The following is a 19,798-nucleotide window of genomic DNA, read 5'->3' on the forward strand; positions in this document are numbered from 1 at the left end:
ACAAGTAAGGAGGAGGTCGAGTGGGGGCAGTTGTCCTCTTTTAGTAAACAAAAACGAGGGCAGATAAGCAAGGCATAGTATTTATTTGAACAAAGGATCAAGCCCAAATCGTGCAGCGCCCATAAAGACTTCCATAGGGGTCTACACAGATTGTTTGTTTTTCCACTGGATATCTAAATATTGGTTCATTGCCTGCCTTGTGACAGTTCTCCAGAAGAGCAAATCCAGAAATAAGGGAAGTGTGAAGGGTTAGCCAGAACTTCCTGATGTCAATGGTGGAGAGGGAGTAAATGTGTTAACCATTTTTAGAGGAGTGCAGTTACTGCTCCCTGGGAACTACTGTAATGTGATGTAAAGTTAGAAAGCCAAATAGTGAGAAAGTTTTGGCAACTTTGAGGAACTTAATAACCTCATGATTAAATGTAATGTACTGAACTGCAATTTCTGAAGACAAGAGAGCAGAGAATATTTTTATAAAACAGCTCATATTTTTTACACAAATTTTGGTGTAGTGTCATTTTTGCGTGTTATTGCATTGAATTACTGCTGGGTGGTCTGCAACCTTTACACATGTGCCTCTAGTGATATTCTCTTACCCTAGGCCAGGCTACCCTAGGTGACCTGACATATTTAGGTTCCAACACACTGTAAACACGAATCCCCATAAAAGGGCTCACCTGATTCTGTATTGAAAGCGCCATTTTATATCATGGAGTGTAACAGCCCCCCAAAAATGTGCCGCTTGGTTTGTCTGACTTGAATTTTCAGGGATTTCGTAAAGACGTGGGACATGCTCGCTTAAAAGCCTCAAGTAGAATGTGAGTGGGTGCTATTTTCCGAACATAATTAACCACCTTAAGTTTATATTCCACATCTATCAAGGTTGATGGCGCATTATGCAAGTGCCAAACATTAACATGTATTTTGGACATATCTCCGTCAATTTGTATCGCGCGTTGTTCGTATTCTATCATACATGCATTTCTAACGCCATCTTTTGTTGCCTTCTAAATTTAGAATTAGAACATTCAACATTGTTAATGCTAACATGTGCCTTTGACAGTATTCGTCTTTCTCCCTCGCGAGCTAGAGAAGACAAGCAGATTTTTAGCAGCAGATGACAAGCAATGTCTGTTTCTTTAAGTACTAAAGATATCTGAATCCCTCAGTCTATTTTTAATATTCGTGGTAACTTTACACAGCTGTAGTGTAGGAAAAGCACTATACATCTACCCAACGAGGTAGCACTTACTGATTAGCCAGTAGAAGTACAGAAAGTACTGTCTATTGGTGCAAAACGGCAAATCCGCGAGTTCGCAATTTTTTTCGCGCAAATTTGTGGACCGCAAATCCGCAAAATTCACCCATACTTACTATTTAAACGTTTTTATCAAAACTTGATTTTATTTTTACTTAAATTGACAAAGGCAATAGGGTCTAAGTGGGAGCATAGACAGTCAGGTAAGTCAATAATACAAGTAATACAAATAATCAAGGGGATCGAACAGATAATACAGATCGATGCAGAGTCTTTAAAAAATCCACAGTAATAGTTCAAGTATATTTAGCCATGAGGATAGCTTTTACTTCTTTCTTAAAAAGTGTAGTGGAGGAGATGAGCCTGGTTTCAGGAGGGAGTGAGTTCCAGATCCTGGGTGCCATTCCTGAGAAGGAACGTTTATACGTTTTTTCCTTCATGAATCTTCAAGGTTTCAGTAGAAGATTGTTTGTGCCTCTAGTGTTTCTAGAGCCGCCAGAGATTGTCAGCTTCTGGGTGAGGTATCTGGGTGAGCTCAGGTGTATAGCCTTCTGTGTCATGCAGGCGATTTTCAGATGTATTCTGGCTTCAAAAGGCAGCCAGTTCAGGGATTTCAAGTCAGGGGAAATATGCGAGTGTTTTTTGACGCAGTGATGAGTCTTGCTGCAGCGTTTAGAGAAGCTCTTAGGGGTGCAGTAGTAGTTAGGGGGAGACCGCAGAGGGCGATGCTGCCGTATTCTATTTGAGGGATGACTAGTGCTTGTACTGCATATTGGAAGTCTTTGGCTGGGAGGAAGGGTTTAAGTTTCCTCAGGGTATTGATTTGGTAGTTCGATTCCTTAGTTGCCTTGCTGATATATTGCTGCATGTTGAGATTGGTGTTGAGTGTTATGCCTAAAGATTTTGCTGAGTCCACGATGGTGGGTTGGACATTGAGTGCAGTTAGTTGCTTAAGCCAGATTTTAGTGGTAGAGATCTTCGCAGGAGGTGAGATCAAAAGGAACTCTGTTTTCAGAGCTTTGAGTTTGAGATGGTTATCGGCAAGCCAGGATTGGGTGCTTCTGATCGTTGAGTTCAGGAGCAAAATGTCTTTGGGGGATTGTAATTTGAGATATAGTTGGGTGTCATCGGCATACATGTGAAAGTGTACATTGGATGCTTGTAGCAAGGTGGTGAGAGGTTCCATAACTAGGTTGAACAAAGTTGGGGATAGGGAGGATCCTTGGGGGACGCCTAACGATACAGGTATTGGCGAGGACATCAAGTTGTTGCTCTTGAATTTCTGCGACCTGTTGTGTAGAAAGGAAGTGAACCACATGAGTACAGTCCCAGATAGACCCATTCTTGTGTTTAATAGTTCGAGTAAATTCTCATGTTTAACGGTGTCGAATGCTGAAGAGAGATCAAGAAGGATGAGGAGGCAGGTATCGTTTTGATCTAGGATTTGAAGGGCGTCGTCAATTATGTGAGTCATAGCAGTTTCTGTACTGTGTCCTGCTCGGAAGCCTGATTGATGAGGGTTGAGGAGATCAAACTGTTCAATGTGTTTAGTCAATTGTAGTTGTGCGCATTTTTCCAACAGTTTGGCGAGAGTGGGAATATTGGTAATGGGACGGTAATTGTTTAGATCAGAGGGGTCGGCTGTAGGTTTCTTTAGTAAAGGTGTGACTTGTCCAACTTTGAGGGAGTCAGAGATAGTTCCTTGTTGAAGTGAGCTGTTGATAATTTTAGTCCAGAGTGGAAGGAGCAAAGGGGTGAAGTCTTTGACAGCGTTAGCAGGAAGGTGGTCCTTGAGGTGATTGGATGGTTTCAAGGTGCTGAGCAGTTTGCCAATTTCTTCTTCAGAGTAGGTGCCAAAGAATGACCATGTAGCATTGTTTTTTGGTTCAGTGAGTGCTATGCAGTGGGGTTTGGAGTAAAGGCTTGCGTCAATGAGGAGATCGCTCTTAATGTTGTCAGTTTTTTGGATAAAGAAAGCGGTGAAGTCTTCACAGGAGGGTGCTTCGCGCATAGTGCTGAGTGGTTGGGGGTGTTCCTTGGATTGTGTTCTGATTAGCTCAAACAGTTTTCTCAGACGGTTTTTTGCTTGGTCGAGCTGGAGGCTGAAGAAGTCTGATTTTGAGCGTTTTATTTTCCTGAAGTAGGCGCTTCTCTTTTTCTTCAGGGTTTTTAGGTGCAGTGCAGAGGGAGCTGATCTCCAGGTGCGCTCTGCCATTCGCATGGCTCGTCTATCCTCATTGAGACTTCCGTCGTACCAAGGATTGGAGATTTTAGCGGAGACTCTTTTTAGCTGCATGGGTGCAACCTCATTAATTATTGAGGTCATGGCGTTGAGATAGTGGTCAGTCAAGGATTGGACGTCCGTAGCGCCGGTAGGAGGAAGTAGGAGGTTGCAGCTGTTAGGGGGTAAGGAGTTTTGGTTGAGTTTTTTCAGATCTCTTTTCCAGACTTTAGGCTTGGAGGATTGAACCGGGTTGAATTTGACTATTTCATTGATGAAGAATGTGACAATATGATGATCTGACCAGTCACAGGGTTGGATAGACTCGAGTTGGATAGAGTCCTCTTTGGAGATGATAAGGTCGAGGATAGAGCCTTTCTCGTGGGTCGGGCTGTTGCATATTTGGGTGAGGTCAAGGGCGTTGAGGACATTTTTAAGACTATTTACCACCCCGTCATTGTGATCGTTCCAGTGGAGGTTGAAGTCACCAAGGTATATTTGGGTGAGCTGTCGTCCGGAATTGGTTGAGATCATATCTATGATTTGTTGGGCGAAGGTGAGGTTGTCCCCGGGTGGGTGGTAAATGCCGTGAAGAGAGCATATCGGTTTGCCCTCACTGATAATGTCGAGGCAGATGTATTCACAGGAAGTTGGGGGGGGGGTAGGGAGGGGGAGGTGACATTCAGAACAGAGAGGTTGTTCCTGTAAATGCATGCGATTCCACCACCAATTTTGCCAGACCTGTCAAGTCTAATAATGTGGTAGTTGGGGGGAACCAGAATGTCCATTATAGGTGTAGGAGATTCGGTTAGCCAGGTTTCAGTCATGATGATTAGGTCAAGGTCCAGTGTTAAGATGAGATCAGCGATGGCGGAGGAGTGTCTAGAGGCCGATCTGCAGTTGAGGAGAGTGCATTTGAGACGGGGTGTGTCGAGGGTGGTAGAGGGTTCTAGAGAGAGGGGGACTTTTCTAAGGTTATTAGGGATGGAGATTCTGTTGTTTAGTGTGGGGGGTCTATGGGGATTTAAGTATATCGTGGGAATGGAGAGGTGTGTGGTGGTTGTGTGGTTTAGGGGAGCTCGGTCGTAGGAGCGGAGGAGGGTGAGTGTGTCGAGGTCCGAAAGAGGGTTGCATGGACGACGGGGGCGGTTGTTGCGATTGCGGACAGGGATCGCGGTCCAGTGTGGGGGGGTGTAGAGTGGGAGAGACATCCGTAAGGGTGGGGGACATATTGGGAGGGGGGTGGTGGTGATTGAGGGGTGTCTGGGGTGTGTGAAGAGTAGTTCTTTGATGTTGTGAATGTCTTCTTTGAGCTGGAGGAGGGTGGCCATAATCTTGTCCAGCGTGGGATAGGTGTTGGTGTTGGGGATGGAGATCAGGGGTGAGTTACTGACCTGGGAATTGGCGTGTGGGTGGGGGGGTGGGTTGGTGTTCGTGCAGGGCTCCGTGGTGACGGTGTATGGGTTGGTGTTAGGGAGGAGAGAGGGTTTGGGAGGGATGGGTGTGGGTGAAGTAGGGTGGAGGTTGGTGGTGTAGGTGAGGGCATTGATGGTAAGCGGAGAGAGCCGGGTGGAGGTTGAGTGTATGTTAGTGGTGATGGGGGAGCAGGTAAGGTAGTGGGGGCTGAGAGTGGGGGGGAAATGGGATTGGAGATGGTCCTGTTGTGGGGAGGGGGAGTTAGATTAATAGATGTGGTGTGCTCTGCGTGATTAGTTAGAGGGTGGTAGTGGGGACTGAGAATGGGGGGGATAAAGGGTGGGATTTGTTGTTGTGCGTGTCGCTCTGGTGCTGAACTAGGTTAGACAGGTTGTGGGTGGGAGCTGTGGTGTCCGGGGTGAAAGGAATGGGAGTGGTATGAGTGGAGGTCGGCGGGTTGGTAGGGAGGGTGGGGGGGCGGCTGGTGTATGAGGGGGAGAGATCTGTGTCTGTGATTGAGGAGTGTGGGGTGGTTACAGCAGGTGGGTGATTGACTAGGGTGCTGGGGGTAGAGGCGAGGTGCATGTCGTTCTGGTGCTGAACTAGGTTAGAAGGGATGTGGGTGGGGGCTGTGAAGTCAGGGGTGATAGTACTGGAGGTGATATAAGGGGAGGTCCGAGGATTGGAGAGGTGCTCTTTGAAAGTGGGGAACAGGTTGTCGAGTAGTTCCAGGTTCCTGTCTGTGGATTGAATTAGGACAATCCCGGTATTGTAGATAGTAATGGTGGTTCTGCCTGGGAAGAGTTGGGATGGTGTGATGGAGAGTGTTAGGCCATGAGCGGATTTCCTGGTGGTGGAGACGGTGAGTAAGGTGAGGAACGCTTTCCTCCATTGAGCTCTGCGTGTGGTGTGGAAGATGATATCGGTGTTCAAGGATCCATTGACCGGTGAGAAGTAGGTGTCGGCAAAGGGGGTTTCAGGGTGGGACCTCAGGAAGTTGTGTTTAAAGCGTTTAGCGGCTTTTTTGGTGAGTGCGGGTGGGTAGTTGATTTTATATGTGTGCTTGCCGATGGGATCCATGTTGGGATGGCGGTATAGGTGGGTGTGGGAGGGTGAACAGTAGAGATATACAAGAGCATAGACAAATGCAAACAATAAGTTACATGGGACAAAAGTGACACTAGTGAGTAATCAAAATGTATGAGGTAGCAATCGGTGCATTACAGGAATGAAAAGTGAAATGGGTGCAGCTTACAAAAATGTACAAAGATATATGAGGTAGCAATCAGTGCATTACAGGGATAAAAAGTGAAATGGGTGCATCTTACACAAATGTACAATAAACAAGTAGAAGTATAATACTGATGATATACTGGAACAGAATACAGATGCCAACAAAAAGTTAATGAGTCAAAAGTGACACTAGTGAGCAGCCAGAAATATATGAGGTAGCGATCGGTGCAAAAAAAGTGAAATGGGTGCAGGTGACAAAAAATATACAAAATACAAGTAGAAGTATAATACTGCAATAAAAGGCAGACACTCTATTACAGGAATGTAAAGTGAAATGGGTGCAGCTTACAAAAATGTACAAAGATATATGAGGTAGCAATCTGTGCATTACAGGGATAAAAAAGTGAAATGGGTGCATCTTACACAAATGTACAGTAAACAAGTAGAAGTATGATACTGATGATATACTGGAAGAGAATACAGATGCCACCAAAAAGTTAATGAGTCAAAAGTGACACTAGTGAGCAGCCAGAAATATATGAGGTAGCGATCGGTGCAAAATAGTGAAATGGGTGCAGGTGACAAAAAATATACAAGATACAAGTAGAAGTATAATACTGCAATAGAAGGCAGACACTCTATCACAAGAAGGTGTAGATACAGAGCTAGGTAAAGTGCCCGGTAGTTGAGATTAGTCTAAAAAAGGCCAGTTCTTAGGGTATGGTCAGATAGTGAAGATGACTAGTCCATGATGGCCGCCAAAGAGAGAGACCAGTCTAAAATGGCAGCCAAATAGGGGAGTTAGAGACAGTAGTCCTCTGTTTGTTGTTGTTGCTTTGAGAACAGGGAAGGGCAGTTTCACTTTCTATTTGAGCAAGCCCAGTTCCTAGCTTGCAGGGAGGGAGTCTTATCTCTATTTTGGTGGTCTTGTGTGGAGGAGTTAAGTTGAGGAGCCTCGTGAGCATTGGAGGTACAGGAGGGGATTTATTGCTATAGTTTTATGACCCCAGCCATTTTGAACAAAGGAGGTTTTAAGAAATGTGAACAAGCGAGTGGGGTGAAGTAAATACCTTTTTGTAATTTCTGCTCAGCAAGTACGTTGATGTAGACAGCAGAGTTTTGCAGTTAGCGAGGGTCTAGCCAGAATGTGCACAGCTGCGATGTGCATCGACTTCTGGCAGGTTGAAGGCTAATCTTTATGCGCGGCCAGAGCAACTGAGCTGCAGCCCCTCCTGCCTTATAGGAGATGTTGTGTGTTTCCCGTCTGCCTCAGGGCTCCACTCCGGGCTGGGGGGGGGCATCAAGCAGAAACAAAAACGTATGCTCCGTGATCCAGGAGAGTCTCCGCGGGGGGGGGGGGGGAGGTTTGGGGTCGCCCTCGAAACCTGCGCTGTGTCGATCCTCTCTTACTCTCCTCTGCTGGCTCCCGCCCGGCCTCTCCAACGATGTTGTCCGGGGGGAAGAGGGGGGGAGGGGGACGCCGAGCCCACCTCGGCAGCAGGATGCCAGTGCACCCCCTTGGCTCACCAATGACAGATCTCACGCGCTGCGTCCAGTCCGGGTCCGCGGGCAGGACGGGGGCGAAACAGGCAATGAATGCAGGACACCTCGGCAGTCCCCTGCCTCGTCCAACCTGGGGTCCACGGGCAGGATGGGGGCGATCAAGGCGGTGATTGAAGGCGGGTAGGACACCTCCGCAGCGGGCACCAGTCTTCCGTCCAGAGCCTCTCGACGTCGGCCCCTCTGCGGGCAGGACAACTCCGCAGTCCCCCGCCGCGTCCAAACCGGGGGCCCCGGGCAGGATGGGGGCGATCAAGGTGGTGATTGAAGGCGGGTAGGACACCTCCGCAGCGGGCACCAGTCTTCCGTCCAGAGTCTCTCGATGTCGGCCCCTACGGTGGCCGCAGCAAGGATCGGGTCCACAAGCAGGGAGTCCGGCGCTAGTGACGGCAATCCCAGGCGGGTCAGACACCTTTGGTGCACCGCAACCGGCCCCGGTCGCAGGCGACCACAACGTGCACCAGTCATCCACAGCGGGCTCCGGGCAACAAACATCCGTGCCGTGCCCAGCAACTGGTCAGGGACAGCCCCGGGTCCGCAGAAGAAGGTGTGGGAGACTCGGTCCTCGCATGCGACGGCCGTAGCCGCCGGGCAGATCGTGAACCCTCGGATCTTCCAGCCACCGCCAACAAACAGGTAAGGATGTTATTAATCAAAATCCAGTTACTTGAGGTAGTTGGTCAAATCCAGTTACTTGAGGGGTTGCTCGAAATGGTGGAGATGCTGCTGGGTGCTAACAGGGATAAAGTCCAGAAAATGGGATCCCAAGCACTCGGAGCTCTTACCAAGACGGGGCGGTTGAGGTGCACCGAAGGTGTCTGACCCGCCTGGGATCGCCGTCACTAGCGCCGGACTCCCTGCGTGTGGACCCGATCCTTGCTGCGGCCACCTGAGGGGCCGACATCGAGAGGCTCTGGACAGAAGACTGGTGCCCGCTGCGGAGGTGTCCTACCCGTCTTCAATCACCGCCTTGATCTCTTTGGTGTTTACAAACTACATTATGAGATACTTGAATATTAGAACATGATGTATTAAATATTGTTGTACTGGGACAACTGTATCGTGGGTTCCACTGTCAAGGAAGAATATGTGTGTATCTTTTATGGTTCTATAGCCGAAATAAAGATTTTAAAATGAAATGAAGTGTAAGATCCGCATGAAACTTGAGACTAGAAATGTCCCTCAAAAATGGCTTCAGAGAAAATGACAATCTTAAAGCACTAGTAAACCGAGACTAGAAGCCTCGATTTTAAATCGGGAAATACAAGCATTGTTGAACAGACTCGAAATGAGAATTATTAAGTGATTGAGCTTCGAGATGGCATGTTTCTTCCATCATGAGAGCCAATAATGGATGGGCCATGCACACTCATAACAAGCATTTTCAAATGCAGTAGGTTTCGCCTTGCCCACCCTCTCCCTAAATCATAGGATATGGCAGAGAGATTCTACATGGGTGCATTTGTTTAACATATTCAAAATTATTTAAATGTTTTCCTTGGCGCCATCATACCGAGGCTGCCTACAATATTAGAGAAATGATCGCTATTTAATGAAGTTCATCTTTAGTTGGACACTGTCTTGTCATGTATGGCCACAGCAGGCCATGAATTAACCTCGCACTGTGAAAGCCTGCATTGTACAAGACAAGTGTGGGTGCCATGGATGGCCACAGTGTATCAAGAATAACATTTGGGCCTTCGATAGCCACAAAATGCCAAGAATTTCCACAATGCCGCCAGGATCAGATAGCACTTCGGGTAGGAAAACTGTGCATGGATTGCACAATATGCCAAGAATAAACCTCATTTTGTTCCTAACTGGCTACACCAAAGGTGGATTATCATACGATGGAGACCCACAATATGTTAGAAATTATCGCCATTATGTCAGCATAATCCAGGTTTCATCATTTTAAAGAGATGAGCATCATATTGTGGATGTACAGAAGTTGTCAAGAATTACCAGGGTGGGGCAGTGGTTGTTAACCTGTAGATTCTTACAAGTACCATGGTGTTCATAACATTATGCAAGGGCTAGCAATGGGCATCATGTAATGCCCCCAAGTTGTCAAAAGCGATTGCTATTTTGCCCAGCTTTGTACCAGAGAGGCCAATGGACATCTTCCTATGAATGTCCACAACTTGCCAAGAATTACCACTATTGTGCGAGGCCAGGATTTCATTTGGGTGGGCAGCGCAATTCATGCATGCACATACACGTTCAAATGCACCCACACACCGTCACAGACACATATGCACATGGGCACATTTATGGACACCCAGCATCAATATTTTTTCAACTTTTTTTCAATTGATGTTCTGTTACAGAGATGTTATCCCGACTCCTACTGTCTCGTGACACTGCTCATCCTCATACAGCTGTTCTTGTCCCCGCTGATCTGTGATCCTTGGTTGAGGATTTGAGCACCTAGGCCATGGGGAAATAGCTAACAGGAGTGCCTGGAAGTATCGAGCAAGCCTAAATTACAGTGCCTAGATTAGGAAAGGGGGCAAGCTGGAGTCCCTCAGAGGAGGAGGTGATAAGAGGGTGAGTGAGAATACCATGGGTAGAGGAGAAACCAGGATATACTTGTAGGAGAGAGCCATGAGTGTACTTGGATAGCATCTGGCAGCTGTGGGCTATCACATTGAAGACAGGGAAACCATCAAAATGCTCTAGTGGAGATCCTCCTTTGGTGAAGGAATTGCTTTTTTTCCCCCATTTTAGAAAATCTAGCAGGAGCTTCTGGATTTGTAAGTGGAACGTTTTTACCCCCATACATATTGACAAGCCAGTGGGTCTTCCCTTGAAGACCTCCAAGAAGTTATTTTGGGAACTCAGCAAAAATTGATTTGTTTCAGTCCTCCCCTAGGCAGTACCATTGAGGCAAAACAGCACAAAACAAAAATATTTAATTTGTGTACAAAAAAGGTTGGTAATAGGAGACAGATATATTGGTTTTCTGTTGCCAGCCTCATCACTATCCAGAGCAAAGGAAACAAAATAAAAAAAAAAACAACTCAAGATTGCCTCTACTTTTTTCAAATGGAAATAATGATCCTGATCTTGGGTAATGCACAAAGGGATTATGTATAGGTTAATTGTGTGAAACGACGGGGTGAGACGAATGGAGAAGGGAATGGTGATGCTCTTATGTATCAGGTGAAAATGCACATAGGGCACATCACTGGAGGATTGGTTTATCTGGATGGAACGTGGACAGTCATGAAGAAGGGCACAACACACATTCACACGTCTTAGTATCATTTAAAATTTAAAATACTGTTTACTCAGTTGGGTGAAAAAACAAGATTTGTTTCAATTCACCATGCCCTATTAAATTTATGATACCCTTTCACAACAATTTACTGTTCAATTAAGGAATTTTTAAATGTCAGTTTACTATCTCTGTCATTCTTTCCGCCAGGCCCTGTTTTAATGTACTTTTGATTGGTTTTCATATATTCATACACTTTATAGTTGTGTTTTCTTTCTTATCATTTTTACTTCTATCGAAAAGTTTATTTACCTATAGTCTCTTATTATCAACAGTGTTTGTGTAGTAGTGGGCCTCAGCAAGGCCTACCAGTGCTAGGGGTTCTCCCTTCTCTGCACAGAGTCCTCAGACTATAGAATAGAAGTTGGCACAGAAACTGGAATAGAAAATACAGAGTTTATTAAACCTCATGAGGTGGAACTACATTCACAGAGCACCCTTCGATAATGTATGAAGTGGCACCCTGAATGGAAGGAGCTTGGTCCTTTTATACCCACACAGGGTCTCAAATGAAGGCGGTACAAGTACAAAATGCTGGTTTTAGGTACATACAAGGTCATACAGAAAATGCACAGTCAACAAGTGGGAGGAGCTAACAGTTGCTAATTCTGGTGAACACATCCTCACAGTTACAGACTGGGGACCGCTGCAAAGACAGCTGCAAGCTCAACTGAGCATGTGCGAAGCAGAAAAGGCTAAATATATCTAGTCTCGAGGGTCATTTCAAGAGCAGTTAACAGGAAGGTAGGACAGAGCACATGGCGAGCACATGGTAGCACATGGCAAATAAAATGGCTGATAGAAATACAAAATGGATTCCACAAAACGGACAAAATAGTCTTTAAATACAGGATGGCTTCTACTAATGCTAACCTAATCGCTGCCAAATTAAGACATTTGAATCAGTAAACTGTAGGGTCCTATTCTGATACTTAGTCTGATTGGATTTCTTTAACAGTAACACATGTTACAACTAAAATATAATGGAACAAAATTATACATTCAAATAGTACTTCGTAAATTCGTGAAGTATTCAAAAGTATCAAATATTGGGAAGCTGATCACTGGCTATTCCTGTTATGGAATTTTAAGGGCTTCTGATTAGCTGGTGATTACCCTGAGTCTTGTTTTTGTATTTGTTCATAGAGAGGCTTAAACATACGCCTCCAGATGGTCTCAATTATTTTTTGAGCATTAGCTTTGTAGACCATACTTTCATATTTGGTTTAGTATGATAATGTTTTCTATTTAACATGTACATACATGTCCCATCTGCCCAGAAGTCACTGTTTGACATTAGCCACAAATGAGGCTAGTCATCTTAGGTAGATATTCCTTCATATGAGTGAGGTTTTGTATAAGGCAAATCCTTGAATCTTTGGGAACTGATGTTTCTAACATTAATTAGATAGTCTACATATTTGCTCCCCAATATCTGTAAGTTTTTTGCTTCACCATAATATATGGGCCATGTCTCGGTTGTTGTTCCTGCATCAAGATCATTATGCATAAGAAGGTGGCTGCCACTCCATAGCCCCTGTAGTTCCTAAGGATTCTATAGTTGGCCAGCAGTAGTTTGTCGAAAGTACCAATATGTCAATGAATATACTGTAGTAGTTTCAAAGCGCTGCCACTGCCTAGTAGTATTGAAATGTTAGTGTTGTGAGATAATTTCTAAACCAAGAATATCTTAAGAATTTTGGTGGCCCTGGTCCAAACGTGTTTTGAGGGTCCATTTCCAACAGCTTTGAATTCATGATCCAATATCAGCTTTTTCATGCCTTCCTTGGCCAGGTCAGGGACAGTGCACAGGGACACTGGTCCACGTTCTAAAAGTGTGTTTGAGGCATGTGGGCTGCTGAATTCATATCTGTGCATAGATCGCCGCCTAGTGTTGGGTCCCTCAGACCAATATTGGACCTCAGACCCCTAAATCAATACATACTGTCAGAGCACTTCCACTTGATCACACTACAGCATTCTCCCTTTGCTACAGCAAGGAGACTTCCTTGCAACATTGGACCTCAAAGACGCATATTTCCACATACCCATCCATCCAGCTCACAGGAAATATCTCAGGTTCACAATAGATGGTCAACACTACCAATTCAAGGTTCTCCCCTTCGGGGTGACCACTGCTCCAAGAGTGTTTACGAAATGCTTAGCCACAGTAGCTGCACATCTCAGGAGGCAACTCATCCATGTGTTCCCGTACCTAGACGATTGGCTCATACAAGCAAAATCGTACCAACAGTGTGCAAAAGACACATCTCAAACACTCCAGCTGCTACACATACTAGGGATTTCCATAAACTACCCAAAATCGCATCTACAACTATGCCACATACAACAATATCTGGGAGCGACTATAGATACCTCAGTGGCAAAGGCATACCCAAACTCAGCGAGGATCGCCAGCATGCAGATGCTCATTTGCAAATTTCTGCCACAACACTTTCTTTCAGCTCGAGTCTTCCTTCAGCTCATAGGCATGATGGTCTCCTCCATATTCATTGTCCCCCATGCCAGACTTCAAATGCGTCCATTACAAGAATGCCTAGCACAGCAGTGGAACCAGGCTCAAGGACAACTAGAAGAACCCACGAAACCTTTCCAAGGGGAGACTGTTCCAAGAGCCGGTTCCACAACTAGTACTAACAGCGGACGCACCACTGACAGGCTGGGGAGCCCACCTCCTTCACTACACAGTACAAGGGCTCTGGACAAACAAAAAAAAAGAAACTGCATATCAACCAATTAGAGTTGTTGGTGATATTTCTAGCCCTGAAAGCATTCCAAAAATACTTGTACAGCAAGACTGTGTTGATCCGGACGGACAATATGACAGCAAAGTACTATATCCAAAAACCGGGAGGAACACACTCTCCACAACTGTCCCACTAAGCACAGAGCATATGGAAGTGGGCAATTTCAAAAGATATCTTTCTCCTGGCAGAACACCTCCCAGGGAAAGACAATCAGATTGCAGACCTACTCAGCAGGCACAGCCAGCAACTACACGAATGGGAGATTCACCCCCAAGTTCTCCAACCACTCTTCAGGCAGTGGGCGCACCCAGAGATAGACCTGTTTGCCACAAACGAAAACTCAAAATGCCAGTACTTTGCCGCCAGGTTCCCTCATCCGTTATCACAAGGCAATGCGATATGGATTAACTGGTCAGGCAGATTTGCATACGCTTTTCCCCCAGCACCACTGATTCCGCTGGTGGCACGCAAACTGCGGCAACAGTCACTCACGCTGATCCTAGTTGCTCCCACATGGGCGAGACAGCCATGGTACACAACGTTTCTGGAACTTTCAGTAGTTCCTCATCAAAGGCTGCACCTCGCACCCCATCATCTAACTCAGAACCATGGAGAAATCAGACACTCAGATCCCAATCAGATGAACCTAGCGATGTGGCTCCTGAAGTCTTAGAATTTGGATACCTTAACTTGCCTCCAGACTGTATGAACATCATTAAAGAGCCAAGGCCACCAACTACGAGAGCATGCTATGCAGCTTAATGGGAAAGATTTGTTATTTACTGCAACAATAACCAAATCAACCCTTTAGACGCTTCCATACAGAACATTATATGTTACCTGCTGCATCTTCAAAGATGCAACTTGGCGTACTCTTCCATAAGACTACACCTAGCGGCTATAGCAGCATACCTTCAAAACAGGCAACACCTTTCACTGTTTAGAGTACCAGCAATAAATGTTTTTATGGAGGATCTTAAAAGAGTGATCCCTCCAAGACACCCACATTCCCCAGTCTGGAAACTAAATATAGTACTTACCAGACTTATGGGACCTCTTTTCGAACCTCTACACTCACGTGAACTGCAATTCTTAACGTGTAAAGATAGCTCTGCTTTATTATGTGGACAGAACGAAATCATTTAGGAAAACAAAGCAATTATTTGTTGCTTTTTCACCACAACATAAAGGAAATCCAACATCAAAGTCAGGAATAGCCAGATGGATCGTTAAATGCATTCAAATATGCTATTAAAAGGCTAAACGCACTTTAACTGTCCCCCCGAGAGCACACTCTACGCGACAAATGGGGGCATCCATGGCTTTCCTAAGGAATATTCCTCTTGAAGACATATGTAGAGCAGCCACGTGGACTACCATACACACCTTCACAAAACACTACTGTGTAGACGTGCAAGCAAAGCAGCAAGCTGCTGTAGGCCAGGCTGTCCTCAAAACTCTTTTTCAAACTGCTGAGGCTGGCACAGGTAACCACCGCTAGAGGAGATACTCCTATTCAGTCCATGCACAGATATGAATTTAGCAGCCCACATGCTTCGAACGGAATATGCTACTTACCAGTATGCATCTGTTCTTGGCATGTAGGGCTGCTATCGCCCCATATCGCCCGCCCTCCTCCCCGGTGCCTGTAGCAGCCGCAGTATTATCTTTCGCATGGCCATCTCTTACTTTATTATCTCCATCTCTGCCACAATGGCGAAAAACAATCTGAGGATGGAGAGGATGCCCATGCGCACTGTAGTCCAGGGGAGGAGTCACGTATATCGTGATACTTCGAAGACTCTTCCAGGACAATAAGGTGCAATCATCTGGACCCAACAGTAGGCGTCGATCTATGCACAGATATGAATGCCAGCAGCCCTACATGCCAAGAACAGATGCATACTGGTGAGTAGCATATTCCTTCCATCTAATATTCAGGGATAGTGATGTGTGCTTTCATTATTGTAATATTGCAGCAGCTCACTAATATTATATCAAGTAATCTCTGCAACCCACTGCCATTTTTCCACACGTGAGGTCCTGTTTTGATGTAAACTGAACTTTTTTTAAGGATGACGCATAGTGTTGAAAGCCCTAAACAAACCATTTATCTGTAAAATATCTGTTATAGACACCCATACCTAACCTGTCACAAATATATTAAGGGTAAATAGTTTTTGAAATCATCATTGTTTAAGAATCATTCAACAATCGGAGGCCCTCAGAAATGCTGCGGTCCTGCGCCATAGCCCACTTTGTCCATGCCTTAAAACGTCTCTATGCTAACAAAATAGAACGCTAGTGAGGAGTATATTACTACTGCCCGTTCTTGGAGTTCTTAGCCAATCATAAGCCTCAGATCCTTCGAAGATGGGCTTTTTATCAGACTTAGGGCCTATAGGGGAACAAATTCTGCTTTCTGGGACTTGACCTGTGACTCACTTTCTCTCACCAGAAAGTGACATTAAAATTCACTTTTTGAAATAAAAATACTCGAGGCATCTTTTTAGTTTTCCCTCCCAGAATGTGTTTATATTTTATTTTAAATGTAAAAATGACCTCTTAAATTGGCAGGTATTATTTAAAAAATAAAGGTTTGTGAATGATGATAATTAGCATTGAAACTTGTGCAATATTTCATCAAAAGTTCTGCTAATAAATGATTTAACGTCTAATATAAATTTTTATACTTGGATTGATTGTGGTTGTATATTCACTAAGCCGAAGACCATTTTCAGAATGCATTTCAAAAATATAATAAATTGTTATCCCAAAAAATCATAACGATAACTAAAGTCGTATTTGTTTTTGTGCAGATGTGCCACACATAGTTGTTTTGACGAAGGTGGACGAACTCTGTCCTTTAGTTGGCGAAAGTGTCGAGAATGTGTACAGAAGCAGGGCTGTTGAAAAGCAGGTAACATTTTAAAATCCGTATCAGAGTGAAACAAGACTCGTTCTTTTGACATAATCGTGCAAATGCAATATTTAAACAGAATATTATTGGTAACCTGGACAGCGTGGGTGGCAATTTTAGTATTTGTATATATGAGTGGAGACGATTGAAAATGAGAAAATCTTACCAGTGTTTCTGATCCCAGGATCTCCATTACGTTTGTAGAGAAAGAATCACAAGGATTGGGGTCTTGCCTGAGAGAGAAAGGAATGCACTACTTCTTTAGGCAGCAGGAAGTGTATAGTAGTTTAGCTGTACCTCTGTGGCCATTGTTTATAGTAAACAGTTGTAGGAAGTGTGTATGCTGTTTGCTGTACCACCGGAATGTTTGTCTGAGTGGGTGATTTGGCCGTCAGCCTGCGTCTGAGCATACCCTGCCAACAGTGTTTGATTGGTTCAGATACTCCGTCCATCACCACCCCCTTTTGTACCGCTTTGTTCGCCATAAGTTGGCAGGGTATGCTCAGACGTGAGTCCCTTGCTCACTTTGCCACTGGATTCAAGCTAGCTGGGCTGAAGACAGCAGAAATGCCAGAAACCGGTCCCCGGAAGCTTGTTTCCGGTCCAGGGAAGGCATGGCTTGGCAGTTCGGGCTGGACTGTTCCCATGAGGCACAGGGTCAGACTGATTTGCATATCGCCATGTCTGTACTGGGGTGGCAGAGTGGGATAAAGAACGGTGATGGATTAAACCCAGATCTGTTGACTGGGTGTGAGTGTTTGATTGGTTCAGATGCTCCGTCCATCACCACCCCCTTTTGTACCGCTTTGTTCGCCATAAGTTGGCAGGGTATGCTCAGACATGAGTCCCTTGTTCACTTTGCCACTGGATTCAAGCAAGCCGGGCCGAAGACAGCTGAAATGCCAGAAACCGGTCCTCGGAAGCTTGTTTCTGGTCCAGGGAAGGAATGGCTTGGCAGTTCAGGCTGGACTGTTCCCATGAGGTACAGGGTCAGACTGATTTGCATATAGCTATGTCTGAACTGGGGTGGCAGAGTGGGCTAAAGAACGGTGATGGATTAAACCCAGATCTGTTGCCTGGGTGCGAGTGTTTGATTGGTTCAGATGCTCCATCCATCACCACCCCCTTTTGTACCAGATAACTATATACAGCAGGTCAAAGGGAGTAAAGATTAAATACATACAAGTAAGAAAAGGTGGTGCAAACAGGAATGTGCTTTACAGGTTCAGTTGGCGCTGAAGGAGTCAATCCAACTGGCAGTCTGTTTCTATTACTGGTGTGGGTATGAGTGACTTAGCGACCATACGTTTTAAATTGAAGTAAAGTCCTCATCAGCCCTCCTGCGTGTTATGGTGAGGCGTACATTATGTTTTAGATATCTTCTGGCTCGCTTTGGTGATGCAGTCCTCTTTGGTCCGGTTGGGGCCTTCCACACTGGTGAAGGACAGAAGGCGAGTAGGCAAGTGGAGCCTTTACAGACCCTTGTCTTAGGTCTAACCTCAAGGAAATGGTCAACATGGTGGCTAGATACTCTGGATACTTTCTACAACAAGGTTTCCCCACAGCTCCAGATGCAGAATAGTTTAGTAAGTTGCGGGGCATCTCTAGCTTAGATTCTCAAGACAGCAGAGGCTTTTGTCTAAGTGCGGGGGCTCCATTTTAACACTCATGTGGAACTTCTAGCAGGAAACTATGTGGATTCTCTGCAGATTCTTTGAGACAAAGTAAGGCAGGAAGATAAAATGGGGGAGGAATTAATTTGTACTCTATAAGTAGCAGCTGTTCTCCTAAGTTAAAAATGTGTTCATACTGTTTGTAAATATTTGGTATAGGTTAGGGATAACTCTTAAAGCTGGTGCACCAATAATTGTGAACCCTGTTATCATAACTCTTTTCAGTAATGAAAAAAACCTCTTGAATGCAGTAACATTTCTCCAGTGCTGTACCGTGTGTATATATACTATGTGCCGACCTCACAGTTTAAAAAAAAAATGTTTTATTTGCGTGTAGATCTAAAAGAAAAACCGGGTGACATTTAGTAATAACATAATGACCAACAGTAGAGCGGCACTTTGCAGTACTTATCTATGAAACCTTTCACATTTCCACGCCTCATCTCCAGCAGATATCAATTTAATTTACAAGCTAGTTTAGCCCCTCTCAGTCCCAGCACATGGTTGTCCCCAGTAATCATTTTATTTCCCTCACACCTCGATCCATTTGTGCACACCCTCTACTTTTAAAGACTGCTTTCTCCATCTGTGCGCACCAGTCCATATCTCTTTTCCAGTCTCCCAAATGCATTGCAAAGGTGACCCCCCCAAAAGTTTCGCTATGTTGCTTTTGCCCACCATCAGTCCCAGAGGTGGTCCATGTGGGTGAAATATATGTTGCCCCAAATGTTTAGGAGGCACCACTTCACCTTGGGCTCTAATCCACCACCCCACACACCTGTAATGCAGGCCACCACTGCCGCTAATACAACTGCAGCACTGGACAGTCCCATACCATATGGTAAAATATACTTATTTGTTCACACCTTTTGTGGAAGAGTTCCTCGTCCACTTTACCAATTTTCAGTAGTGTTGTGGCTTCTTAATAGCTCCTATGAAGGATCCTGAGCTCTACCAGGCAGAAGCGCAAGCATATGGATACCTCTTGCAGGAAAGCCAAGGCCTTAGGCCACTCATCCTCCGCCACACCTCCCAGATCTCTCTCTCAGGGTAGTTGGATCAGAATGTCGGAGGAGTTTTTATACATTTTTTATATGTTAGGGAGATCGCCCTTTTGGGTAAGTATTCTTTGAGTAATCTGTTCTAGAGAGGGGAGTACTCAAGAAGGGCTTTTCCCAAGGGATCACTTTATACATTGCGTGATGGACCTGCAGGTATCTATAGGCCTCGGTGGGTGCCAACTGATAGTCGTTTTACAGTGCAGAATAGGGGAGCACCTCGCAGTTTTTCTACAAATCTCCCAATCGGGACAAGCCTATAAAATCAAATTTGTCAAACCCCCTTTGTAGAGCTAAAGTCCCAACACATACTGTGTCCCACAACGATGTAGCTTGCATGATCTCCCCGCCCCCCAGCGCATGGTCATTAGCGCCGTGTGCCACAGGGAGACAGTGACGCCTGTTGGGTCA

General features: G+C 45.2%; 1 protein-coding gene across 3 annotated transcripts in view; it reads left to right on the forward strand.

Annotated features, from left to right (window-relative positions):
- The window catches only part of LOC147747586 (interferon-induced protein 44-like), a 255,059-nt gene that overhangs the window by 194,486 nt on the left and 40,775 nt on the right, over positions 1–19,798 (forward strand). For all 3 annotated transcript variants that reach the window (XR_015308305.1, XM_086954229.1, XM_086954232.1), the window contains exon 7: positions 16,556–16,656. Coding sequence is in view for 2 of the 3 variants with exons in the window: in XM_086954229.1 (XP_086810355.1) it covers positions 16,556–16,656 (101 nt within the window). In the remaining variant the exon portion in view is untranslated. The remainder of the gene's footprint in view (positions 1–16,555; positions 16,657–19,798) is intronic.

Source organism: Lissotriton vulgaris, chromosome 1_1, assembly GCF_964263255.1.
Source record: "Lissotriton vulgaris chromosome 1_1, aLisVul1.2, whole genome shotgun sequence".
Taxonomy (NCBI): Eukaryota; Metazoa; Chordata; class Amphibia; order Caudata; family Salamandridae; genus Lissotriton; species Lissotriton vulgaris.